The sequence below is a fragment of the Natator depressus genome, chromosome 10, assembly GCF_965152275.1.
Source record: "Natator depressus isolate rNatDep1 chromosome 10, rNatDep2.hap1, whole genome shotgun sequence".
Taxonomy (NCBI): Eukaryota; Metazoa; Chordata; order Testudines; family Cheloniidae; genus Natator; species Natator depressus.
In genome coordinates, this window is record NC_134243.1 from 63659948 (window position 1) to 63680370 (window position 20423).

Sequence of the window (20423 nt, forward strand, 5' to 3'; positions counted from 1 at the left end):
AAACATAAAAAAGCGACGAGTAAAAAACAAGCCTTTTGTTCATGCTGAAGTGAGACATTGTCATTCACACGTGAAGATGGTAATAATGTATAGACAACCAAAGTGACGTATCCCCTAGGAGAAATGGAGCTTCAGAGGGTGAAAGTTTGAGTGCCCTTTATTCCTACTGAAGCCAATTGGAGTTGAGCATGCTCAGCTCCTCGTAGGACTGGGCCAATGGTGCCTTAGGATTTATAGGTGAGCTGCTTTAGGTAGCAGAGTCAGGACTCGCACTCCTGCATCGTCTTTGCCTAAGCTACTGGCATGATGAAAAGCACAGGAAACAGAGGTTAAACTACCCTTCATTTTAATTTCATTACAAACACACAGCATTGGCTTTCCTTAGTCCTCTTCAAGCTCACCTGTTCCCCTCACCCCCATGACACCAGCTTCATTGCTAATTAATTATTGGGCCACATGCAAAATGGCATGGTAATGAGGGATGTGCAGAAACCTCCCTCTTTGGCATCTTCCAGTCAGGCCTTGCTGGAAGTCAACTGACAGCTTGCATTTCAAATGCCCCTCTTGTAGAGGTAGTCTAGGCTCAAGTAACCTACATCTCATCTAACCACCAAGAGCAAGATCCTTCTCAGAGGAACAGTTTATGTGCTAAAGTCACAGAGTGCACAAAGCTTGAGGAGCTCAGCTTTGCTGTGGAGACTCAAGTTACTGTATGATCTATATGCTCATCTTGCTGGCTGACTTAACTCAGTGCACTGAAGACGGCCACTGTGAAGAATACCCTCGTGGTCATGCTTCAGGAAGTGGAAGGTTGTGAAAAGTGGCTGCAGAATGAAAGCGTAGGGGAACAAAGCACTGCATCTGAACTGGCATTCAGGACAGGGCTAAATGTGTTCAGGCAGAGCAAGGACTGCATGCTTAATGACATCTAGGGGTATTAAACAACTTCTATACAATGGGCCTAATTCTGATCTCAGTTACACCAAATAACTCTAATGCAGCCACAGAAATTACTCTGGATGTACAGTGGTATCACTGAAATCACGGTCAGGCCAAATACATCACTGCATGCTGTGGGGAAAAAAGGGTAATGCTTCTTTCAATGAGAATGCACCCAGTAGAGTGGATCACATAATTGGTGACCTTTTGCCTCTGAAATGAATCTGAGCATCAGCAAGACTTTAGCCTGCAATAATCCCTACAATACTTTGAAGGGTCTGAACCTTTATCATCATCACGGGCCAATAACTATATTTCAGTGTGACAACCAGCATGCAACTGTCATCAGCTATAATCCCCAACGGCAATGAACTGTGGGAGAGTGATTCTAAACTTTGCTGATAAAGTATTGTGTCGTGACTAAATTGTAAAGTGAAAGTATGAATGGTCTTTTGCCAGGGCACTTTCACATAAGAACAGAAGAATGGCCATACTGGGTCAGACCAAAGGTCCATCTAGCCCAGTATCCTGTCTTCTGACAGTGGCGAGTGCCAGGTGCCCCAGAGGGAATGAAAAGAAGGGGTAATCATCAAGTGATTCATCCTGTTGCTCATTGCCAGCTTCTGGCAAACAGAGGCTAGGAACACCATCCCTGCCCATCCTGGCTAATAGCCATTGATAGACCTATCCTCCATTAATGTATCTAGTTCTTTTTTGAACCCTGTTATAGCCTTGGCCTTCACAACATCCTCGGGCAAGGAGTTCCACAGGTTGACTGTGCGTTGTGTGAAAAAATACCTTTTGTTTTAAACCTGCTGCGTATTAATTTCATTTGGTGACCCCTAGTTCTTGTGTTATAAAAAGTAAATAACACTTCCCTATTTACTTTCTCCACACCAGTCATGATTTTATAGCTCTCTATCATATCCCCCCTTAGTCGTCTTTTTTCCAAGCTGAAAAGTCCCAGTCTTATTAATTTCGCCTCATATGGAAGCCGTTCCATGCCCCTAGTCATTTTTGTTGCCCTTGTCTGAACCTTTTCCAATTCCAATATATCTTTTTTGAGATGGGGCGACCACTTTTGCACGCAGTGTTCAATATGTGGGCATACCATGGATTTATATAGAGGCAATATATTTTCTGTATTATCATCTATCCCTTTCTTAATGATTTCCAATATTCTGTTCACTTTTTTGACTGCCGTTGCACATTAGATGAGCTTTAGCTGTGGAACACTAGCTTGATGGACGCATCCTTTGAAATCTGTGTTTGGTAGGTAAGACCTTCTGAGAACCCCAAGAATAATTTCTCGTCTCATTGATTTTATCCTTTTCCCTTTGGGTGGTATTGCTTGCTCTTGGTTTTCACAGCGTGCAAGCCAACATGACTCCACCTTCTGTTAATCTGTTTTGTGTATTACCTCTGGTAATATCAGCAGGAATGTGTAGAGCAGAGATTGTCACTGTACAGGTGAAATTTGGGGGCACACACATTTACCCAATACACAGAGTAGGTGTTTAGCCAGGCATCTATACGTTCCTCCCACACTTATGGAGCAGAAGCTAATAGATTTTCTAAAGGTAAAGTTTTCTCTGAGGTGTTATTTTGATATGACCACATTAATGCGATGACTAGCGGTTTGTTCTGGAGAGCGCTCAGAAGGGGACACTCAACTTAGATTTTTCGAGCTGACTACAGTTAATGCCAAAATGTTACAAAGGGCTAAATTTGAATAAGAAAGTGTGAAGAAGGTCACCAAAGTGAGGTGCAATATTTGCACCCAATCCTAGCTCCCCTCACATCCAGAGACCATGCAATAGCATAGAGAGGGTGGTATAGGATGAGGTCTGAAGGTCATGGGCCACCTGTTTTTGTACATACTCCATTATCCCTGGTGCCTCCTTCTTGGCTGGGATTGTGCTCTTGGCATGAGTAATCTGCATGTGCACCCGGGTAAAAGTTGTGCAGGTTCCTTCATGCTGGCTGGAATATGGATATCAAATAGAACTTTCTTGGTCTTTTTATTTTTGTCCCCATTTTGAGTAAAAAGGAAGAGGAATTTAAACCCATCTGGTATCTATCCAGGTTCCAAGGAGTATGCATATGGCATTTTAACCTTAGTTGCAATGTACTGATTCTGGCTGAAGTAATTCTGATCCATAATACTAGTGTGAGGCTTTATTCACTTTAATGCTGTGGCTTTAAAATGGGAACCTAAAAATTGCTTTTTAAAAAGTGACATTTGCTAGAAAGAGATGTGAAAGGCTCAGAAGGTAAAATCCTGCTCAGTCACTTGGTTTGATATTAGGTGAGCTCGAATGTCAGCAGTTTGATGTGGACTGGTTAGCATCACACTTACCTGTAGAGACAGGTGTCATCTGAACGTGAGTAAGCAAAACAGTCACAGTGCTCAGAGTCGGTTACAGTAGCAGGCAAAGATCAAATGTATCCGCCTCCTAGAGGGCAGGCCCTACCTGTGCTGAGGAGCCTAAACTTGCCTGTGTCAGAGCCCAAATCAGAACTTAAACTACAAGCTAGAAACATTTGCATTAACATTTTACTTTGATATGAAATCCCAGCAAGAGCAGCTACCTGGAAATTGGTCTCAGATCGGCTATAAGAAAGACAAACAGTTTGGGTTCTTTGCAAGACCGTTTAAAAGGGAGACTGTGGAAACAGTCATGTCCTGCCAAAATACACATCATCTGTCAAGCTTACAAGATACTGTTACAATACACAGCAAGTCAAGAGACCGGGTTGATATATACAGTAATGAGACATTTTTGTTAAGCTGTATGTTGACCAGAAATTATAATATTTTGGCACATGCATATAAGTTATGCACAAATTCACTTGCTAAAAGCCACAATTATTTCAAAGAGCTAAAATATGTATCACCATTTCCCCAACTCTAATATGAAAACTTTTACGTACAAAACCATACTAAAGCTCCTCCTCCCCTTCAACTCTACCGCAAGCTTAGAGTCTTTGTGAACCCACTACCAAGTCAAATACAAGAAAATAATTGTATTTAATGGCTCTTGTAGGTTCCACAAACACTATTGGCTTAGTGCAATATTACTCTTTGTTGTTCACCCCAAATCCAGGAGTAATTAAGAAATTACACTGGCGTCAATAATTATTGAAGCTAAAAGTTCTAAATTACATTGGCAGGATACAGAGGCAAATCTCAATTCAGGGCCCAATCCTGCAAAGAGACACACCTGGGTCTGAATCCTTTAAAGGGACATTGTCAAGATTTTGTAGCATAACATTGGAATTGTTCAAATAGTGTGTTTAGCTGACAGAGAGAACGTTCTGATTTCTAAACATCTCTTGTTTGAATATATCACTCCATGGCACAGAAATACTTTAAAATAGTCTCTCTTTTGTGGGACCTACAAAATCACAATATTTCAAACTGCCTTTTTTCCCCTCTGCAGTTTCAGTTAACAAAGATGATTTTCAGAGCTGTGCAGACAACACTGAGGCTGCTGGAGCACGATCAAACATGGTTCGGCATGATAAGGTGTTCTATAAAGATTTACATGTTAAACGAAGAAATCCACTTGACATTGTCTGTAGATTTCTCTAAAATAATTCCTTTTAGTTCCTCTCAGTTTTTATGTACAGGAAAGAAAAAAGAAATATAAACTCCAATGTACATGCCTTCACCTGGATTAAAAAAAACCTCACTACCTATTGAAATGGGAATGGTATTTACAATTGTAAAACTCTGAATATGTTTTGCTATATCTAATCAACATGTGGAAAATATGCTGTTCACAACTGTGGCACTATGGTAAATAAAACCAGACATGGCCTATTGAAAACATCATGGTGACCCTCCGTGTGCCAACTTCTTTTTATATTAAGCTGGTTATGGAGAAAAAAAATCTGAGATGAAATCTGATTACAAAAAATACTATCCCTCTGAGTGAATTATTACAGAACCTTTCCCTTTTACAAACTATTGTCGCTCAGTATATTTCCATCTATCAACTACAATGCTGTCCAATCAAGTTTTTCCACTGTATTTTCAGTGCCATGAATTGTTTTCTTTTCTTTTGGGTATTACATTCTCACATATCAATAGAATATTCTTTTCTTGCTAAAGTGTTAGCTTGTACCACTTCATAGACAAACACTGGCACCTTCACATTATGCATGTCATATAATTTGCAGTTGATTTCAATACTGGATTATCCCTTTGTAATCAGCCTTGGATTATTTGACAATAGCTGTCATGTGGAGGGGAGGAGGAGGGAAGAATGGAATACTTTATGCATGCCAAAGGGGCTTTAGGAGACACGACTTTTGAAAGGAAATGCACGTTTTCCAAATAATGATTTAACATCTGATTTTGCATGTTTTGGCTATTAGTTACTGATTGACAGGATTATTTAGGTCAGGTCATTGGAAATGTTCTAACTTGCCCTTTGGGAGCTACATTTTAAAGAATTCCATTGCTGAATTGAATTGCTGAATAATTCTGTATTTCTCTTCTGTTTTCCTCCGTAGGAAGACTGAATAAACTACAGATGCATATATTCAGTAATGAATCACCTATACATGCAGTATATCCCACACTATACAGGAATGCATGAAGCATAAACATTCAGTCTAGTGTACTGAAGAACTAGTATTAGCAAGAACACAAAGTCACAGAATAAACTAAAAAACCCACTGTTTTATTGTGACGTTGAACCCTTGTTGATATGAATGATTATGGGTACTCTTGACATGTATTACATAATGTCATGGTGTAGGATGGCACTGATTATCATCTGACTTCTGAGAATGTTTAATGGTCCCTACTGACCTCAGTGCATTTTGGTAAGTCACAGAAATTTCATCATCAGGTTTGTGTATACAGTTAACAAGTAGTTGGTCTTTATAAGCACCATTACAAACCCTCACATTAAGGGTATTATTAATCTAGTTTACAAATGCTTCATTGATAAAAATAGCATGATTACAGTATACACACACTTAATTTACATGTACTGTATTATAGGCATAACTGAGATAAACTACTGAGCTAACTTTGGTTGATTGAAGTATGTAGACTGAATAATTGCAATTTTGGCTTCTAAGTTGTGTAAATATTACAGTGCATTTATAAATCTAGATTGAAAATTTATGAGCACCAAATGGATATCATAAATGGCTGACCTAGTAAGTTGTAGTTGGAGAAGCAAAGTTTAAGAATTACAAAAATAGAGAAGTCCATCAGTTGAAAGCACGTTCTTGTACCTCTGCTGAAATGATGTGTCTCAGCATCAGTGGCCAACTTCCAATGATAAAAGTCCCAGTTTTCAAGATTCAACATATCAAGGTAGCTCAGCTACACTTTAAGAAGCCTGAGAAAGTGGTTGTTTTGAGCTAGGGTATTCATCCTGTACCTTGCTTATGTAATAATATAATAGTGCTCATTCATACAAATGTACTCATGAAAGATTGTACCTATGATATGGAGAATCTGATTGGGAGGAACATTCAGTCCTACCTATCTATCTTTGGTTTTAATTATTTGGTCTTTGGTTGATGAATTAATGAAGCAAAATCTGAATTTTCATTTTCAGGTTATCTCCCAGCTCACCACTGAGGTAGTCTTTGTCATGTTTGTCTTCAAGCTGGTTAAGTTCCTTCTTTTTATAGAGAGGAATACTACTGATTTGTAATGAGTAGGTTCCAGGTATTGGCTTCTTCTTTGTGAAATGAAGGTAGCTTATCCCTTCCTTCTGATTGATTCTAAAGAAACCATCTTCGTTTCCAGAGTCAATTAAATATCGGTTGTGATTTGTTAGTGTTGAGAGAGCGGGAAGAAGTTCCAGGATGCGATCTTTGTTATTAAGCCCAGAGATGTTGAAGGAAAAGACGGCTGTTTTTTCACTATCCCAACTGGCAAGACTGACTTCTGGTTCCATCTCAGGTTGATCCTGCACAAGAACACTAATGTTAGTTTCTGCTTTGTCACAGAACAGTTTCATCCATTTATAAACATTTCTTTCCAACTTAAGAGGCCATCTAATAAAAAAGTTGAAAAGAAAACTATATTGTTGCCTGTCTTAAACGCCAGGCAACCCCACTTGCTCCAACTGAGTTGCAGAGGGTCTAGGTCAGAGCAGGATTTGAACCTTGAACTGAACAGTTAGTCCTGTGTATGAAGGCAAACGAAAAGAAAGTCTTAGTTACTTGCAATTAGCATTCTCTGTATGGGTCATCTCAGGCATGCACTGAAAGACGCTGCATGCTGCACATGGCTCTCAGAGCCTTTGAGATGATGCATTTCAGAGTTCAGACCCTTTACTCACCCTCCACACACCTGTGTCGTACTTCCCAGTCTGTCCAAAACAGTAGTGAAGTGAAGCTAACAATGAGCTGTGTGAGGTAATGTGGTTTGTGGAGCAGGCAAGTCATTTACATGCGTGTGACTTAGTTTTCTTCTTTACCAGCTTTCCTCTACCTAGGCACTCTGTTGGAACAGGCTTCCAACAGCTTCTGTGCTACAGACTAAGGGAGCTGGAGATGAAGTGGGTGTTAGCTCTTGCCTCTAAGGACACACCTACACTGAAGCCGGAGTTGTATTTTCCTGCTTGAATAGATTGCACTGACTTTGATCGAGCTAGAGCGCTAAAAATAGCAGCGTAGCTGCTGTCGTTAGTGGCAAGAAGTATTAGACGCCCTGAATACAACCGAGGGTCTTGGGACAGGATTATATTCAGGGTGGCTAATGTCTCCCACCACCTGCACTGTGGCATCTACGCTGCTATTTTTAGCACACTTGCGCTATCAAAGCTAGCCTGTGTACATCTACCCTGTGTGGGGGACATTACACCTGCAGAGCCAGTGCAGATATAGCTGAAGTCAAGGTGATTGAGCTCATATAAGACATGAGCTAAACTCCACTGAGATGCGTTATTAGCAACATTTCTATAAGGCAGAGTTTCAGGGAACATAAAAGAATGTCAGCTGGAATGATATTAACTTGGAAACTTCCTGCAGCAGGCAAGGGTATGCCAGTGTAATTCTTCAGCCACAGGGACAAATTGCCCTTCATCAGCTAGCAAACATGCTAAGCTTTGAAACCCTGATGATTTTTAGGGAACAGTTATCAAATCCGTGGCATTCCAGCTTGCTTCACAGTCAACACAGCTTCTTCTTCAAGTATATTTATTGTGCTTTACTAAATCACTGATCTTGCAAGATTATACACTTTGCACCAATTTCAAGGGGCCCAGAGAAGTGCACCCAAAAAACTTTTGTGTGGGCAAAACCCCCCTACTTTTGCACATGTGGATCATGTACCTGTGTACACAACTTGGCTTGCACACACAAACTTGAGTTATTTTACATGTGTGAAGGGTGTCCCTGATACCCCGTGTTAGCACATGAAAAGAAGAGATATCTGCACATGCAAATATATATACGCTGAAAACATGCAGGACGCTTAGCTTGGTAAATATGCATGTTGTACAGGGACATTTTAGGAGGCCCTTTAAAGTTTTCTGGGTTTCACTCATCACGATGCACAACACAAAAAGAAGAGGGCAGGGAATGAATTAAATCCCCTTGGATCTGGTGCCATTTCTAATGTAAATTAATTAAAATTTCTCAAAAAGAAGAAGATAAATTCTATAGTATACATTAGTTGAAGGAAGTTCTCTGGCCTGTGCTATACAAGAGTTCAGACCAGACAATCACAATGGCCCCTTCTGGCCTTACAAACTACCAAAGGAGCCAAATCTTGCTATACAAGAGTTCAGACCAGACAATCACAATGGCCCCTTCTGGCCTTACAAACTATCAAAGGAGCCAAATCCTGCAGCCCTCAGTTAGACAAATCTCCCACCAAGGTGAGTGAGAATTCTGCCTGAGTCAGAGTGCAGAATTTAGTCAATGGACATGCAAAGTTGAACCTGCCACTAGGACTTCTTGTGCACAGGCACTGTACGGTGCTGGAAACAGGAGGAGTCTAACATTTTTCTGCCAGGCAAGTTAAGAACAGAACAGGGTTATGACCGTTTGAACACCGAAGTTACTTGCTTTTGTCAATTCAAAACAAACCATAAGGATGAGGCTGATGCAGTGTTTATTTTCCTTTGAATCGATTTTCAGGAATGTTTACTAAAAATGAAAAGAAAACAAACAATCTCCTATTGGAGGGAGTGAAAGGCGACTTGTAAATAGGTGCAGCTAGTTGCATGACACACTGTTTTTCATGTAAATACAGGTTGTTACGTCATCTATTATTAACATTATTTGGTGCAAGAGGAGGAGGGGGAGTTGGCTGAGCAACACAGCAGATTGTAGTAATTTAAATTTCACAGTTACCCCAACCTAAAGATATACATTAAACCTACTGGTCACTCCAGTGATCTTCCAACAATTATGTTCTGAATTCAGCTTCCAGCTCGGCTATCTGGGCCACACAGGGAGAATACTATTTGCCTGACTGTCTCTGACAGTCTTTGGTCCAAAGCCAGAGTTGTGTGTGACCAGAAGCACGTCCACATACCTCGTGAAAGGCTGCAGTGACCGGATGCACAGGAATCCCAGCAGTTTCTGTATTTAGCCTTTGGAACACAATATTTTCTTTGGAGAGAGTCCCACAGGCTCCATGCTCAACAGTCCCTTTCAGTGGGGGACTCACCCACACCCAGAACTAAGCGTCCTTGTTTTGACACCACAAGGTAACAAAAGTGTTCTACACTCATGCTGTCCTTTGACATCGAGAACTGTCCTCCCTCTTGAGCTCACCCCTTGCTGGAGAGTTCGATGGGCATTTAGCTTTAGTGTTTGACAAGTATGTTAGGATCTTCCGAAGATCCAAGGTCTGTATTTTGTAGGTTGCACATGAAGTTCTCCCTGATGACTGTGAGTATCTTCAGAAAGCCCCCCCAGACATGCAAAGTCCCAGAGCAACTCCTTCGGCCATGTTGAACTTACATGCCTGGTTGTAGTCTGAATTTTTCCCTCTAGATTCGTTCTTTGCACCCTAAGTCTCTAATTCTGGCTCTCAGGAAACAGCTCAAATCCCTCCCCAAGAAGGACAATTACCTCTGCTTCATTTGCAATGGTTTCATTAGTGCTTCTGCGCTTCCTTCCTCTCTTGGGATAACCGTTGATTTTACATTCATAGCACGCCTCGGGGGAGAGAGAGTTGTCATCTACTTCATCGCTGATGGGCAATTCTTGACCATGACCATGACCTTTACCCAGTCCCAGTCCAGAAACACAGTGTCTGATGAATTAAGAAATGCAAATTAGTTCCATGAAATTAGTTCCACCCCTCAAGAAAAAACCCATACAACATTAAGAACTTGTATTGCTCTAAACACACACAAAAATAACATAGCCAATTTAAGTGGCAAAATTCCTACTGAGGTCAATAGGCCAAATTCTCTTCTCAGTCACACTTTGGCTTCAGAGAAATTGGCCCAATGGGGCTTTGCCTAAAAAAGGCCTGCAATGTTTGTTTGGCCCTATGTAAACACTTAATGATTCATAAACACAGGCCCTGATTTTCAAAAGTAGCTAGTGATTTTGGGTGCCCAAACCGAGACACCTTGATGGGGGATATTCAGAAAGCACTGAGCCTCTTGTCTTAAATGCCTCAAGTTGGGCAACCAAAAATCATTAGTCACTTTTGAAAATGGTGGATGGGACAAAGATCCTGGCCTACAAAGTGCTTGAGCTGAGATTCTTCACACACCTAAAAGTCCCAATGAAGCTAATGAAAGTTTAGGCACCCAAAGACTACAGACCAAGGTCTGTATTTTGTAGGTTGCACATGAAGTTCTAATGAGCATTATTCTCTTATTTTTCATGCCAGCACAGACATATACAGAAAATAATTCCCTTGGAACTTCGATGCCATTCAACGAGAAACTCAGGACCACTCCAATATAAGGATATTTCATTCTAATGTCATCAGTAAAAGACTGGGATAACAATGATTGTCTTTAAAGCCATACAACTCCCCTTTTCTTAGAGAGGAGCTCTATGCTGCACAGGAATCAAGTTCATACTGAGGGGGAAAACCTCCCTAGTGCACAGCTCAGGTACGTGGGGTAGGTGCTAGAGTTCTTTGTAGTAGGACAAAAGGAAGGGAGGAATCTTCCCTCCCAACAGGAGTGTCTCAGCAGACACTACTCCAGCTTGTAGTATCCTTTGTGGCCCTGAGCCAAACTTCCTTGGCAAGGCCTAGAGAATTCATCTTGCTACAGATCCATCATCCCCACCTTCACCTCTCCTATGGCCCTGCCTCATCTCCCTTGCAGAACTTGGCTCCAAGCATGGGAGGGAGTGTGAAACTCTTGTACGCCTTCCCCAAATCCTACTCCTTTCCCAGCAGCTCTGCTGCCATTGGTTTTGCAGCTCCACAGCCAGAGGCAAGGGAGCAGATTTTGCCACCTAATGCCTATTAGTTTAAATATGAGAAGCCCTTACCCTTGTCCTATCCTGAAGTAACCAGGTGGGCATCCACAGACATAGCCACCATCAGTATTTGAACAACCATAACTGCATGGGGCTTGTGCAGAACTGCATTCATTGACATCTTGGCAGCCTCCACTAAATTGTTCATACTGAAATCCGGTAGGGCACATACATTTATAGCTTCCCAAAGTATTGTGACAAGATGCTCCTCCACAAACGTGTGCACTGAGGCATTCATTTTCATCTGGAAGGGAAGCACAGCAGATTAGAGACTGGCTTTTATCCTTAGGACTAATTCAGCCTATCCCTCCCCTCTTTAACTTTAGAAAGGCCTAACCTTGATAACTGAACAGATTCAAACATGCTGCCTCATCAGATGTCCAAATCCAAGAACAGGGCTCTGCCTCATCCCTGGTTGCTGCAGCAGGCCCTAGGAGACTACTGCAACCAGAGTAACACAGAGCAACCCTTGGGCTATTCTATACCATACCAGAAGCTGTTTCAGCTCTCAGCCAGCCCAGCTCAAGGGAGCAGAACAGTAGCTTAAGTGCCACCTTCCCCCCGCCACGCCCGCCCCACTTCTCAGCTATGCCAAGTGTAAACTTGATGAAGCTGAAGAGCTGGCCTGGTAACACCATATTTATTATATTGTAAAACATTAAGGGGAAAGAGTGAAGAAATAAAGCATGACAGTTTCTGTAACCACTGAATCTTCTTTTGATTCAAAAAGGAGATATAGATGAGGTACAGTTCCTTACAGAAGAAATGAGCAGGAAAAGCATAGTATTAAAGCACCCTTTGCAAGCATATGTAAATATTAAAGGTGAACAAAGTTTGGACCTGAACTTTCCCCCAGTTCAGTGGTATGGTGAGTTGGAGGTCAGGTTGGACTCATCTACAGTAAATATATGGCTTATTGTTCAGGATGTTTTCTCCAATATGGCAAATTGCAAGAGTGCCTTGAGATTTATTAATGCTACTGTTCTGTGACAAAGTTTAGCTATTTTTCTATATTTTAGAAGCAATCCCTTAAATTTCTTGCAATATTGAGTTATGGCTTGGCACAAAACAGAACTGCCTGGGCTAGAGAAGCAGTCACATACTGTACAAGGCATGGGAGGAACCAAAGCATTTTTTGGTGATTAACTAAATGTGTGTTGCAGCAACATCAGAAAGTCCCTGTACACTTCATGTAATAAGGTCAAAAAGACATAAATTGTTTGCAGAGCCAAGATTGCCAAATTACACGAAGGAAAGATCTTGCAAAAAGCCTATGACACAAATTCTTCCCCTGTGGTATGCCCAGGAGCCCCAGCTTAATATCTAACCATACTTAAGACTTTCATATTCTTACATTCAGGAACCAGTAGAACCTAGAGCCTGACCTTGACTCCCTGAAGTCCATAGGAGTTTAGTCATTAACTAAAACGAGGACAGGTTTGGGTTCTATGTCACTAACTATGGCTCAAACCTACATACTTAATTGCTGCTGAACTCCTGGTTATCTTGCCTACAGTACGGATGTAAATTTGGGCTAGAAGAAGGTTATAGCAACCACAGCAACTAGGGAAGTTGAACTCATTTTACCTAATTTTGAATCAACCTTTTCGATTTTTTTAATCAAAAGGGTTCTCGACCTTTTTCTTTCTAAGCCGCGCCCCCCCCCCCCGCATAATATAAAAACTCCACGGTCCGCCTGTGTCACAACCTTTTCTGTATATCCAGTAGACGAAAAGCCAGGGCTGGCATTAGGGGGGAGCAAGCAGGGTAACTGCCTGGGTCCCCACGCCACAGGGGGCCCACAAAGCTAAGTTCTTTGAGCTTTGGCTTCACCCAGGGCAGTGGGGCTCAGGCTTCAGCTTCAGCCCCAGTGAGTCTAACAGCGGCCCTACTCTCCGGTTGATTTTGGCAGACCCTGAAACCAGCTCGCGGCCCCCCAGTGGGCTCCGGACCCCTGGCTGAGAACCACTGAACTAGAATTTAAGTATTGATTTCCATTTATAGGGGGATTGTGATGAGGAAAAGAGGAGAAAAATCCAGTGGAAAATGATATAGTAAATATACCCTATAGAGAGGATCCATTGGTATCAGCCCGGCTTATCAGGGGCTCACTCATTTCTAAGAAACATTGGTAGCATATGCTTCACTTTAGCTAGAAAAATGGGTTTCAACTGTGGAATCATCCTACAAAGACATGGGTTTCAACTGCAAGCAATAATGATCCAAAATATAGTTTGAGAGAGTTCCTCCATCTTTGATTCAAGAGAGCTGGAAATTACAGTTTATTCTTTTCAGGTTGTTTTTAAAAGGGTGAATTAAATCCCAATTTAAATCAAATCTCCCGCTCCCCCCACATTTAATTAAATCTTTCCATAACCAAACCATTTTTGAATGAGCCTCAAATTCCCCTGCATGTAAAACACACCAAGCGCTGGAGCAGAAATGTCTAGACTCCCCATCCAGGGCTGTGTAATATGTCAGAAAGTTTGGTAAACACAATTAAAAGCAGAGACCTCCCTAGAGCAGCAGAACGATAATGAACAAAGGCATTTTTATATGCTCTTAAAAACAAACAGAGCCAAACAAAGAGTTATGAGGCCCTTAATTCTCAAAGATGGGGTCATCAAACATCTCTCTTTAGCCATCCATGCAAAACTGCAGCTTGTGTGGAATCTAATTAAATCAGACTGGAAATACATGCAATCCTAGCCAGCAGAAAAATAATGTGTCTATCGTTTGAATACAGCAGGTTCATGTTGCCCTGCTGCAGTATAATACAGAGTTGTTTCCTAGGACTTCTGAGACAAGTAGGGCCCAAATCTGTTTGCTGAAATCATACTGAAGATAACATTCTTCATGAGTAACCCCACTGATGTGGGTCACAGCAACTTGGGAAGTAACCAAATTTTAGATGGGGACCAAATGTTTCATTTTAATCTGCAGGTGAATTTATTTCCTAACACACTGAAGAACCAATAGCAGAAACAGTGTTGGGTAGGTGCTCCTTGCGAATTTTACCCCTAAGGTCTGGGGAAGTATCTTTGGGCAGATACAGTCAAATCTGGCTGAATTTTGACAAATCATGTTTTAGATTTGTAATGTGGGCAAACCTCCACAAAGCATTAGGAGAACCTATCATTCACGCATGTGATCTCAGTAGATTTTAAAGCTAGTTCTCAGACACAACAGTCCAGTTGTAGGACTGTAGCTAAAAGATGGAGATGCAGATGCAGCAGGATTGTTCTGGAATATTAGATGCTTGCAAAGTGTTGTGCTAGATGTTTAATCTTACAGGTCTATTACAATCCAAATACAGCGTTTGATTCTGCCATTTGTTATGTGTCGACAACTCTCAATTAGAGTCCTGTCTGAGTAATGACTGAGAGACCGGTGAGTAAGGTTTTCTGCATTTGGGCCATGTCTGAGTCAACAAAGTACTTACGCATATGAGTAGTAGTTCTCTTGAAGTCAATGGGACTACTCACTAGCACACACTTAGCTCTGATTAAAGTGCTTTGCTGAAGCAGGGCTTTGGCCATTGGACTTCAATGGGAGTTGAGAGTGCTCAGAATGTCACGAGAGGGCCTCAGTATCGTACCAGGTTTGCCTTCTGCTGGACAGAGTTTTATGAAATACATGGCTAAACAACATACAGAAACAAACCTCCCCCCTCCATCTTGTTGCTAACACAATTATGGTGTATTTTATTTTGTTAACAAAGACAGTGACTTGCCAACACATTGGTTCCACTGGTAATGCTGGAGATATCCGTGTGGACAGCTACACCTGTATCCTCCAATTATATTCTGGCAACCATGCTGGCACCGGTGGTTTCCATCACATTCATCAACATCTAAAAGGGTGACACACAGTCCAAATGTCAGGAATTCTCTCTTCTCAACAGAGATATTAACCACGTATTTTCCGTGGTTTCTAAAAAAGGTTTTTTCCTTTTCTTTTTAATCCTACTGTCCTCCAAAATCAATGTCATGTGATCAGTGAGGAGAATTTGTGAAAGGTGGGCAAATATGAGTGGCAATATAAAACTGTAAGATAGAGGAATATCAGAAGAGGAGTAAGCTAACTTCAGTGGCGCCTTGTGTTAGTTTCCTCGTCATCTGGGAATTATTTTATGACACAAAATGTGATCATCTTTTTAAAAAATACTTTTAAAATTGAAAGCAGTGTATCCTAGAAACAGTGGCCTGCGAAATATTTTGCTCAGAATTTAAGCAGTATCCATTAAGTATTGTTGCATTCCTTAAGAATGGAGCGTTTATGACTGAATAGAAGCACTGACAGACAAAAAGATCTAAATGAAGGCCATTTAAAAAAGAATATAATGTGCACTTTAAACCTGTATTGTAAGATTAAATAAAATTTGTCATAAAAAAGGACTGGTTTTTATTAAACATTTCAGGTTCTATCTTTCTGAATCTTTTTCTTCGCAAATTCTATTAACCTTCATTACTCAGGCATCAATCAGTCTTCTACTTCACACATGCAAGAAGTGAATTACACGCTGAAATTGACTTTGCACAGTGCTCCTTTGTGCTTCATAGTGTAATCCTTCTTCTAAACTAGACAGAAAGAGCCAAATTCAGAGCTGGTTTAAGTTAATGGCATTGCATGCACTTGCTTATTCCAGCTTTGAATTGGCCCCTGGATGCAAATGACTTCAAATAACTCGGTACAGCTCCTACTTACTTCAATGAAAGTGAAACTGCATAGCTGAGAGCAATGCGTGTGAGTATTTCCTTGCGTACTCACATCAGATGCATGCTTACTGTTCCCTTCTTCTATGGGGCATGTATACAAGGCCAAATTCATTTCTGGCGCATTCACTGAATTCAGTGAACTTGTGTTTGCTTTCACCAGGGCTCAATAGGAGCCACACAGTAGAATTCCCTTCCACACTCGCAGACAGAGCCATCAGAAAATCAAGGTGTCCAGGATTCTCACCTCATTGTCTGTGTTTTGCTTTCTGGATATCTTATTATTTGAATGTATATCAAAGCTGATCTACAAATAGCAACAACTCCCACGGGAAGGGAAGGGGTTCACATATTCTGGGGCAAAATTCAACAGGAAGCCACCAAGCAATGTTGGAACAAAGGTGCTTGGCTCAGCACAGAGGGAAAATCACCGTCTCCTTATGCATTTGGGGAGAAGTGAAGGGAAATCCAAGAGGAACCCTCTTATTCCCAAAATTCCCAGTGGGGCAGCGGAAGTCTGTGTGCTGTTGTCTTTGAGTTTATGATGCCAGATGCCCCAGGCTCATCCTGTTGGGACAATAGAAGACCAGAGGGCTCAAGCTGTCTGTACTATTTACTGTGCCTACCTTCACAGCTGAGTCCAGTCTGGTCAAGGGAGAAGCCACGCTGACATTCACACGTGAAGCTTCCTGGTGTGTTCTGGCAAATACCCCTCGCCCCACACAGATTGATTTCAGAGGCACATTCATTATTATCTAAAGGTAAAACAGATGAAAGTATTACTACTGTTCTGCAAGGTAATTACTCATCTTGAAGATGATCATTCAAGGATGTTAATAGTATAAGAGTGCGTGAAAAGCAGAGAAGAAACATAAGTGACACAAGACATTGACATGACTGACACTGCGCTCCTTTCCATCCTGTACCTTGCACCAAAGAAATGGGAAAGAGAAATCCCTACTTTTCCACTTGACAACACTAGCAGGAGATACAATATGAAGGGAACTGCTCTCAAACCTTCATGCTGGATCCTGACTGATATTCTGCTCTCCTTGTGTACACAGCATGGACACTGGTGCCGTGGGAGCGCAGAATACTGGAATCAAGATCCAGATTGCAGAACCAAAAAGGAGAGATTCTATTTTACATTGAAACTGTTCTAATATGGATGTATACATAGATCAAGTCATTCAAATGTAAACATTTAGGGCCAACTTATTAAAGATACCTTAACATGGCACCCAACTACAGGCACAACATTGAAACTGCTGATAACTAGTGAAGAAAGGGCCAGAAACATGCACAGTGCTATCAGTGGACAGTCCTTGCACTTAGGGAACTCAAAGACTTGAGTGCAGGAAACAAGGGAAAGGGGGAGGGAGGAAGGGCCTTTTTTCCACCTCTGCCCCTACTCTTTCATCCAGTGCAGTCCTCCTCTGTCCCTAGGTCTCTAACTACCTGATTTGCTAGTGCATTCATATAGACACCAACACACTCTCATTTACACCAACAACTAATTGCAGGTGCAAAATATAGAGGCTGTTTAAAGAAAACATGGCTCTGTGCACAAACATATCAGTTTCTTCTCCAGTAAATAATTGGTACTAGCAGACACAGCAAAGAAAATTTGTTTGCACAACAAACTTATTAGGCCAAATTCCATCCTTTGTGGTTCCCCCAGTGTAAGTGGGAGCAGAATTTGGTCCAGTATTTCAGCATAAACAGCCTCCATTTCTGCACCTCATTTCTTCTAGGAGATGAAGTCACCATTCTGTTACAACACCGTCAGGAATGAGATGCAATAAGAATCCTCAAATGGGAGTTTCCACTTCATGAAGAGCAACGTCCAATGTCACTTACCAATACACGCTGTATGATGCTGAGTGAAACCAGGAGGACACTTACAAGTGAAGCCCCCTATGGTGTTGACACACAGGAACTGGCAGTTATGCTGTTTTGTTGCACATTCATCGAGATCTGAAAGAGTAAGCCAACATTCCTTCCATTTTCAGTCCCTACCAAGGTGCTGACATTTCAATGTCGACACTGAGAGAAGTGGCTGCAAGTTAGCGGTTCAACGTACAACTATTTTGTAGAAGAGTAAAACGTAAAAGTACATTGCACAGGCCTGGCCCAGTACTCTAGCAGAGCAGAACGTGCTACCAGTCGGAGGACCTTGCCTGATGTCAGCTAGTGGGACAGGAGAGCTTCAGGCAAGTAACATTATATTTTGATTGATTTATGTAATGCCCTTAATATCAAAGGGCTGAGTAAAGCCCCTGTAGGTTACAACAGCAATTCCAAACTTGGCATAGGAAATGCCATTTTACTTTGTCATTATTGTTTAAATAGTTCCTTTGGGATTACAGCCCACTTCAGCAGAATACAGTTTATAGCCTGCTGGAGCTCCTTTGGAAGACAATTGACTTCAGTGGTAGCAGGCACATATTTTGTCGTAGTATCTATCAGACAAATGATAACGATGGCTCTGATGCTGGAGTGGGTTCCCTTAGTGCAGGCTGTGATGGGCAGGCAGAGTCCTTTTTAATAGAGTAGGACTACATGTGAAGGGAGCTAGAAGCCATTGAAGGATTGGAGATCTGACCTAAAAATGCTTTTACAGATTGAAATAATGCGGGCCAGAAGACAGCATATTGTATAAATTACAGAAATTATGCACCAAATTTTCAAATGGTAGAGTCCCATTTGCATGTATATTAAAATACATATGCAAAGGTGCTTCCACCGTATTGTGCACCTTTACCACAAATACTCACAAACTGGATATTGCAGATGCGAACAGGAATTTAAGTGCACAGCTACCTAGTTGCCTATGCAGTTGCAGTAAATGTATGTGCACTTGCGGATGTGCAATTGCACAAGCTCCTCTTTGCATGTGGCGCTCCACCTCTCAGCATTGAAAAAATTGGTTCTCTAGGATGAATACATGTTAGCATGCAGCCATAAAGCCAGCAACAAAGGGAGAGCAAAATGGAAGTTACTGGCGATAGAGAAAATGTCATCATTTTAAGATGAAATTTGAAAAGAGATGGAAATTGGATAAGATGTAGAGCTACAGAGACACTCTTCCAGATGACAAAGCCTGCGGAAGAGAGGTCTCTCCGACCAATGGTTTTGTCGAAAGAGACAAAGAGGAGGCACAAGCAGTGGAGAGGAGGAGAGACAGAGAATATCCCTGAACTGGATCTGCATGGGGGCACCAGTGAGGCTGTTTGAGAAATGAGGTTTATTGGTAGTTCCTCTTGGGACTTGTGAGAAAGTGGGCAGCAACAGTGGAGAGCTTGATTGTAGGACACTGGGACCTGAAAAAGCCATGGAGCCGGGAGTTGCTTTAGACAAGAGGAGGAGAAATGAAGGCACAGATGAGGGTTTCAGAATTGGTGGAGTCAAAGCAGTTATATGCTTAGGCAATATAGACTCATAGACTTTAAGGCCAGAAAGGACCATCATGATCATCTAGTCTGACCTCCTGCACATCGCTGGTCACAGAACTTCACCCACCCACTCCTGTAGTAGGCCCTTAACCTCTAAATTATTGCCTCTTCCTGTCAAAAGGCAGTTTTGTAGACAGGAGAGGTGTGGGAAGAAAGGTGAGGGTCGAGCATGATGCCAAGGTTACTGGGAGATGGGAGTCAAGGAAGGAAATGGAGGAAACAGAGTATTCTCCTCTCCTTCATTTTCCTCTCTCATCCAGTGCTGCAGGAATGGTTAGTTAAAACACTGCTGATGCTTGACAATGTATTGCAAACATTCAGTCTGAGCTACTATAACTGGCATTAATTAAAATGAAATTATTATTGCAAGGCATGGCTTAAATCAACATGCTTAAAAATCAGAAGAAAAATTATTTATATCAGGGAGCAAATATTGAGAAAGAAAAGTCTTAAAAAATATTCACTGCTATAGTTACTGTGACTAGAATATTCCAACTGTCTCCAATATTTTTGGGCTCGCCTCTGCTCTCACATTTACTCCAGTTTTAGACAGCAGAGTTCAGTGGAGCTACTCCTGATTTACACCAGAGTCAGTGAGATCAGAGTCAGACCCTTGGCACGTATGTTGGTAGCTATTTGTCTGTGAAATGTATCTTTGGGTAGATACAGTAAAATCTGTGAAACGTAGAGTTCCTCCATTCAAGTTTTCACCTTTACAGCTTCTCCCATCCTCTTGTAAGATGTACCCTTTTGGACATGAACACTGGTAACTCCCTTCTGTGTTCTTGCAGATGAAATTGCAAGGCTTAGGGGACTGGTTACATTCATTCAGATCTAAAATGAGAAAAAACAGACTCTTTTTGGCACTATC

The 20423-nt window shown here is 41.5% G+C and overlaps 1 protein-coding gene across 1 annotated transcript in view; it reads right to left on the bottom strand.

Moving 5' to 3' along the window:
• Window positions 1-3641: 3641 nt before the first annotated feature.
• Window positions 3642-20423, bottom strand: part of FBN1 (fibrillin 1) — a 217129-nt gene continuing 200347 nt past the window's right edge. Inside the window, exons 60-66 of the mRNA XM_074966374.1 lie at window positions 20264-20386; window positions 17958-18074; window positions 16724-16852; window positions 15116-15235; window positions 11395-11626; window positions 10003-10186; window positions 3642-6881 (exon numbers count right to left, since the gene is read on the bottom strand). Of these exons, the coding sequence (XP_074822475.1) occupies window positions 6492-6881; window positions 10003-10186; window positions 11395-11626; window positions 15116-15235; window positions 16724-16852; window positions 17958-18074; window positions 20264-20386 (1295 nt within the window). The 3' untranslated portion in view covers window positions 3642-6491. The remainder of the gene's footprint in view (window positions 6882-10002; window positions 10187-11394; window positions 11627-15115; window positions 15236-16723; window positions 16853-17957; window positions 18075-20263; window positions 20387-20423) is intronic.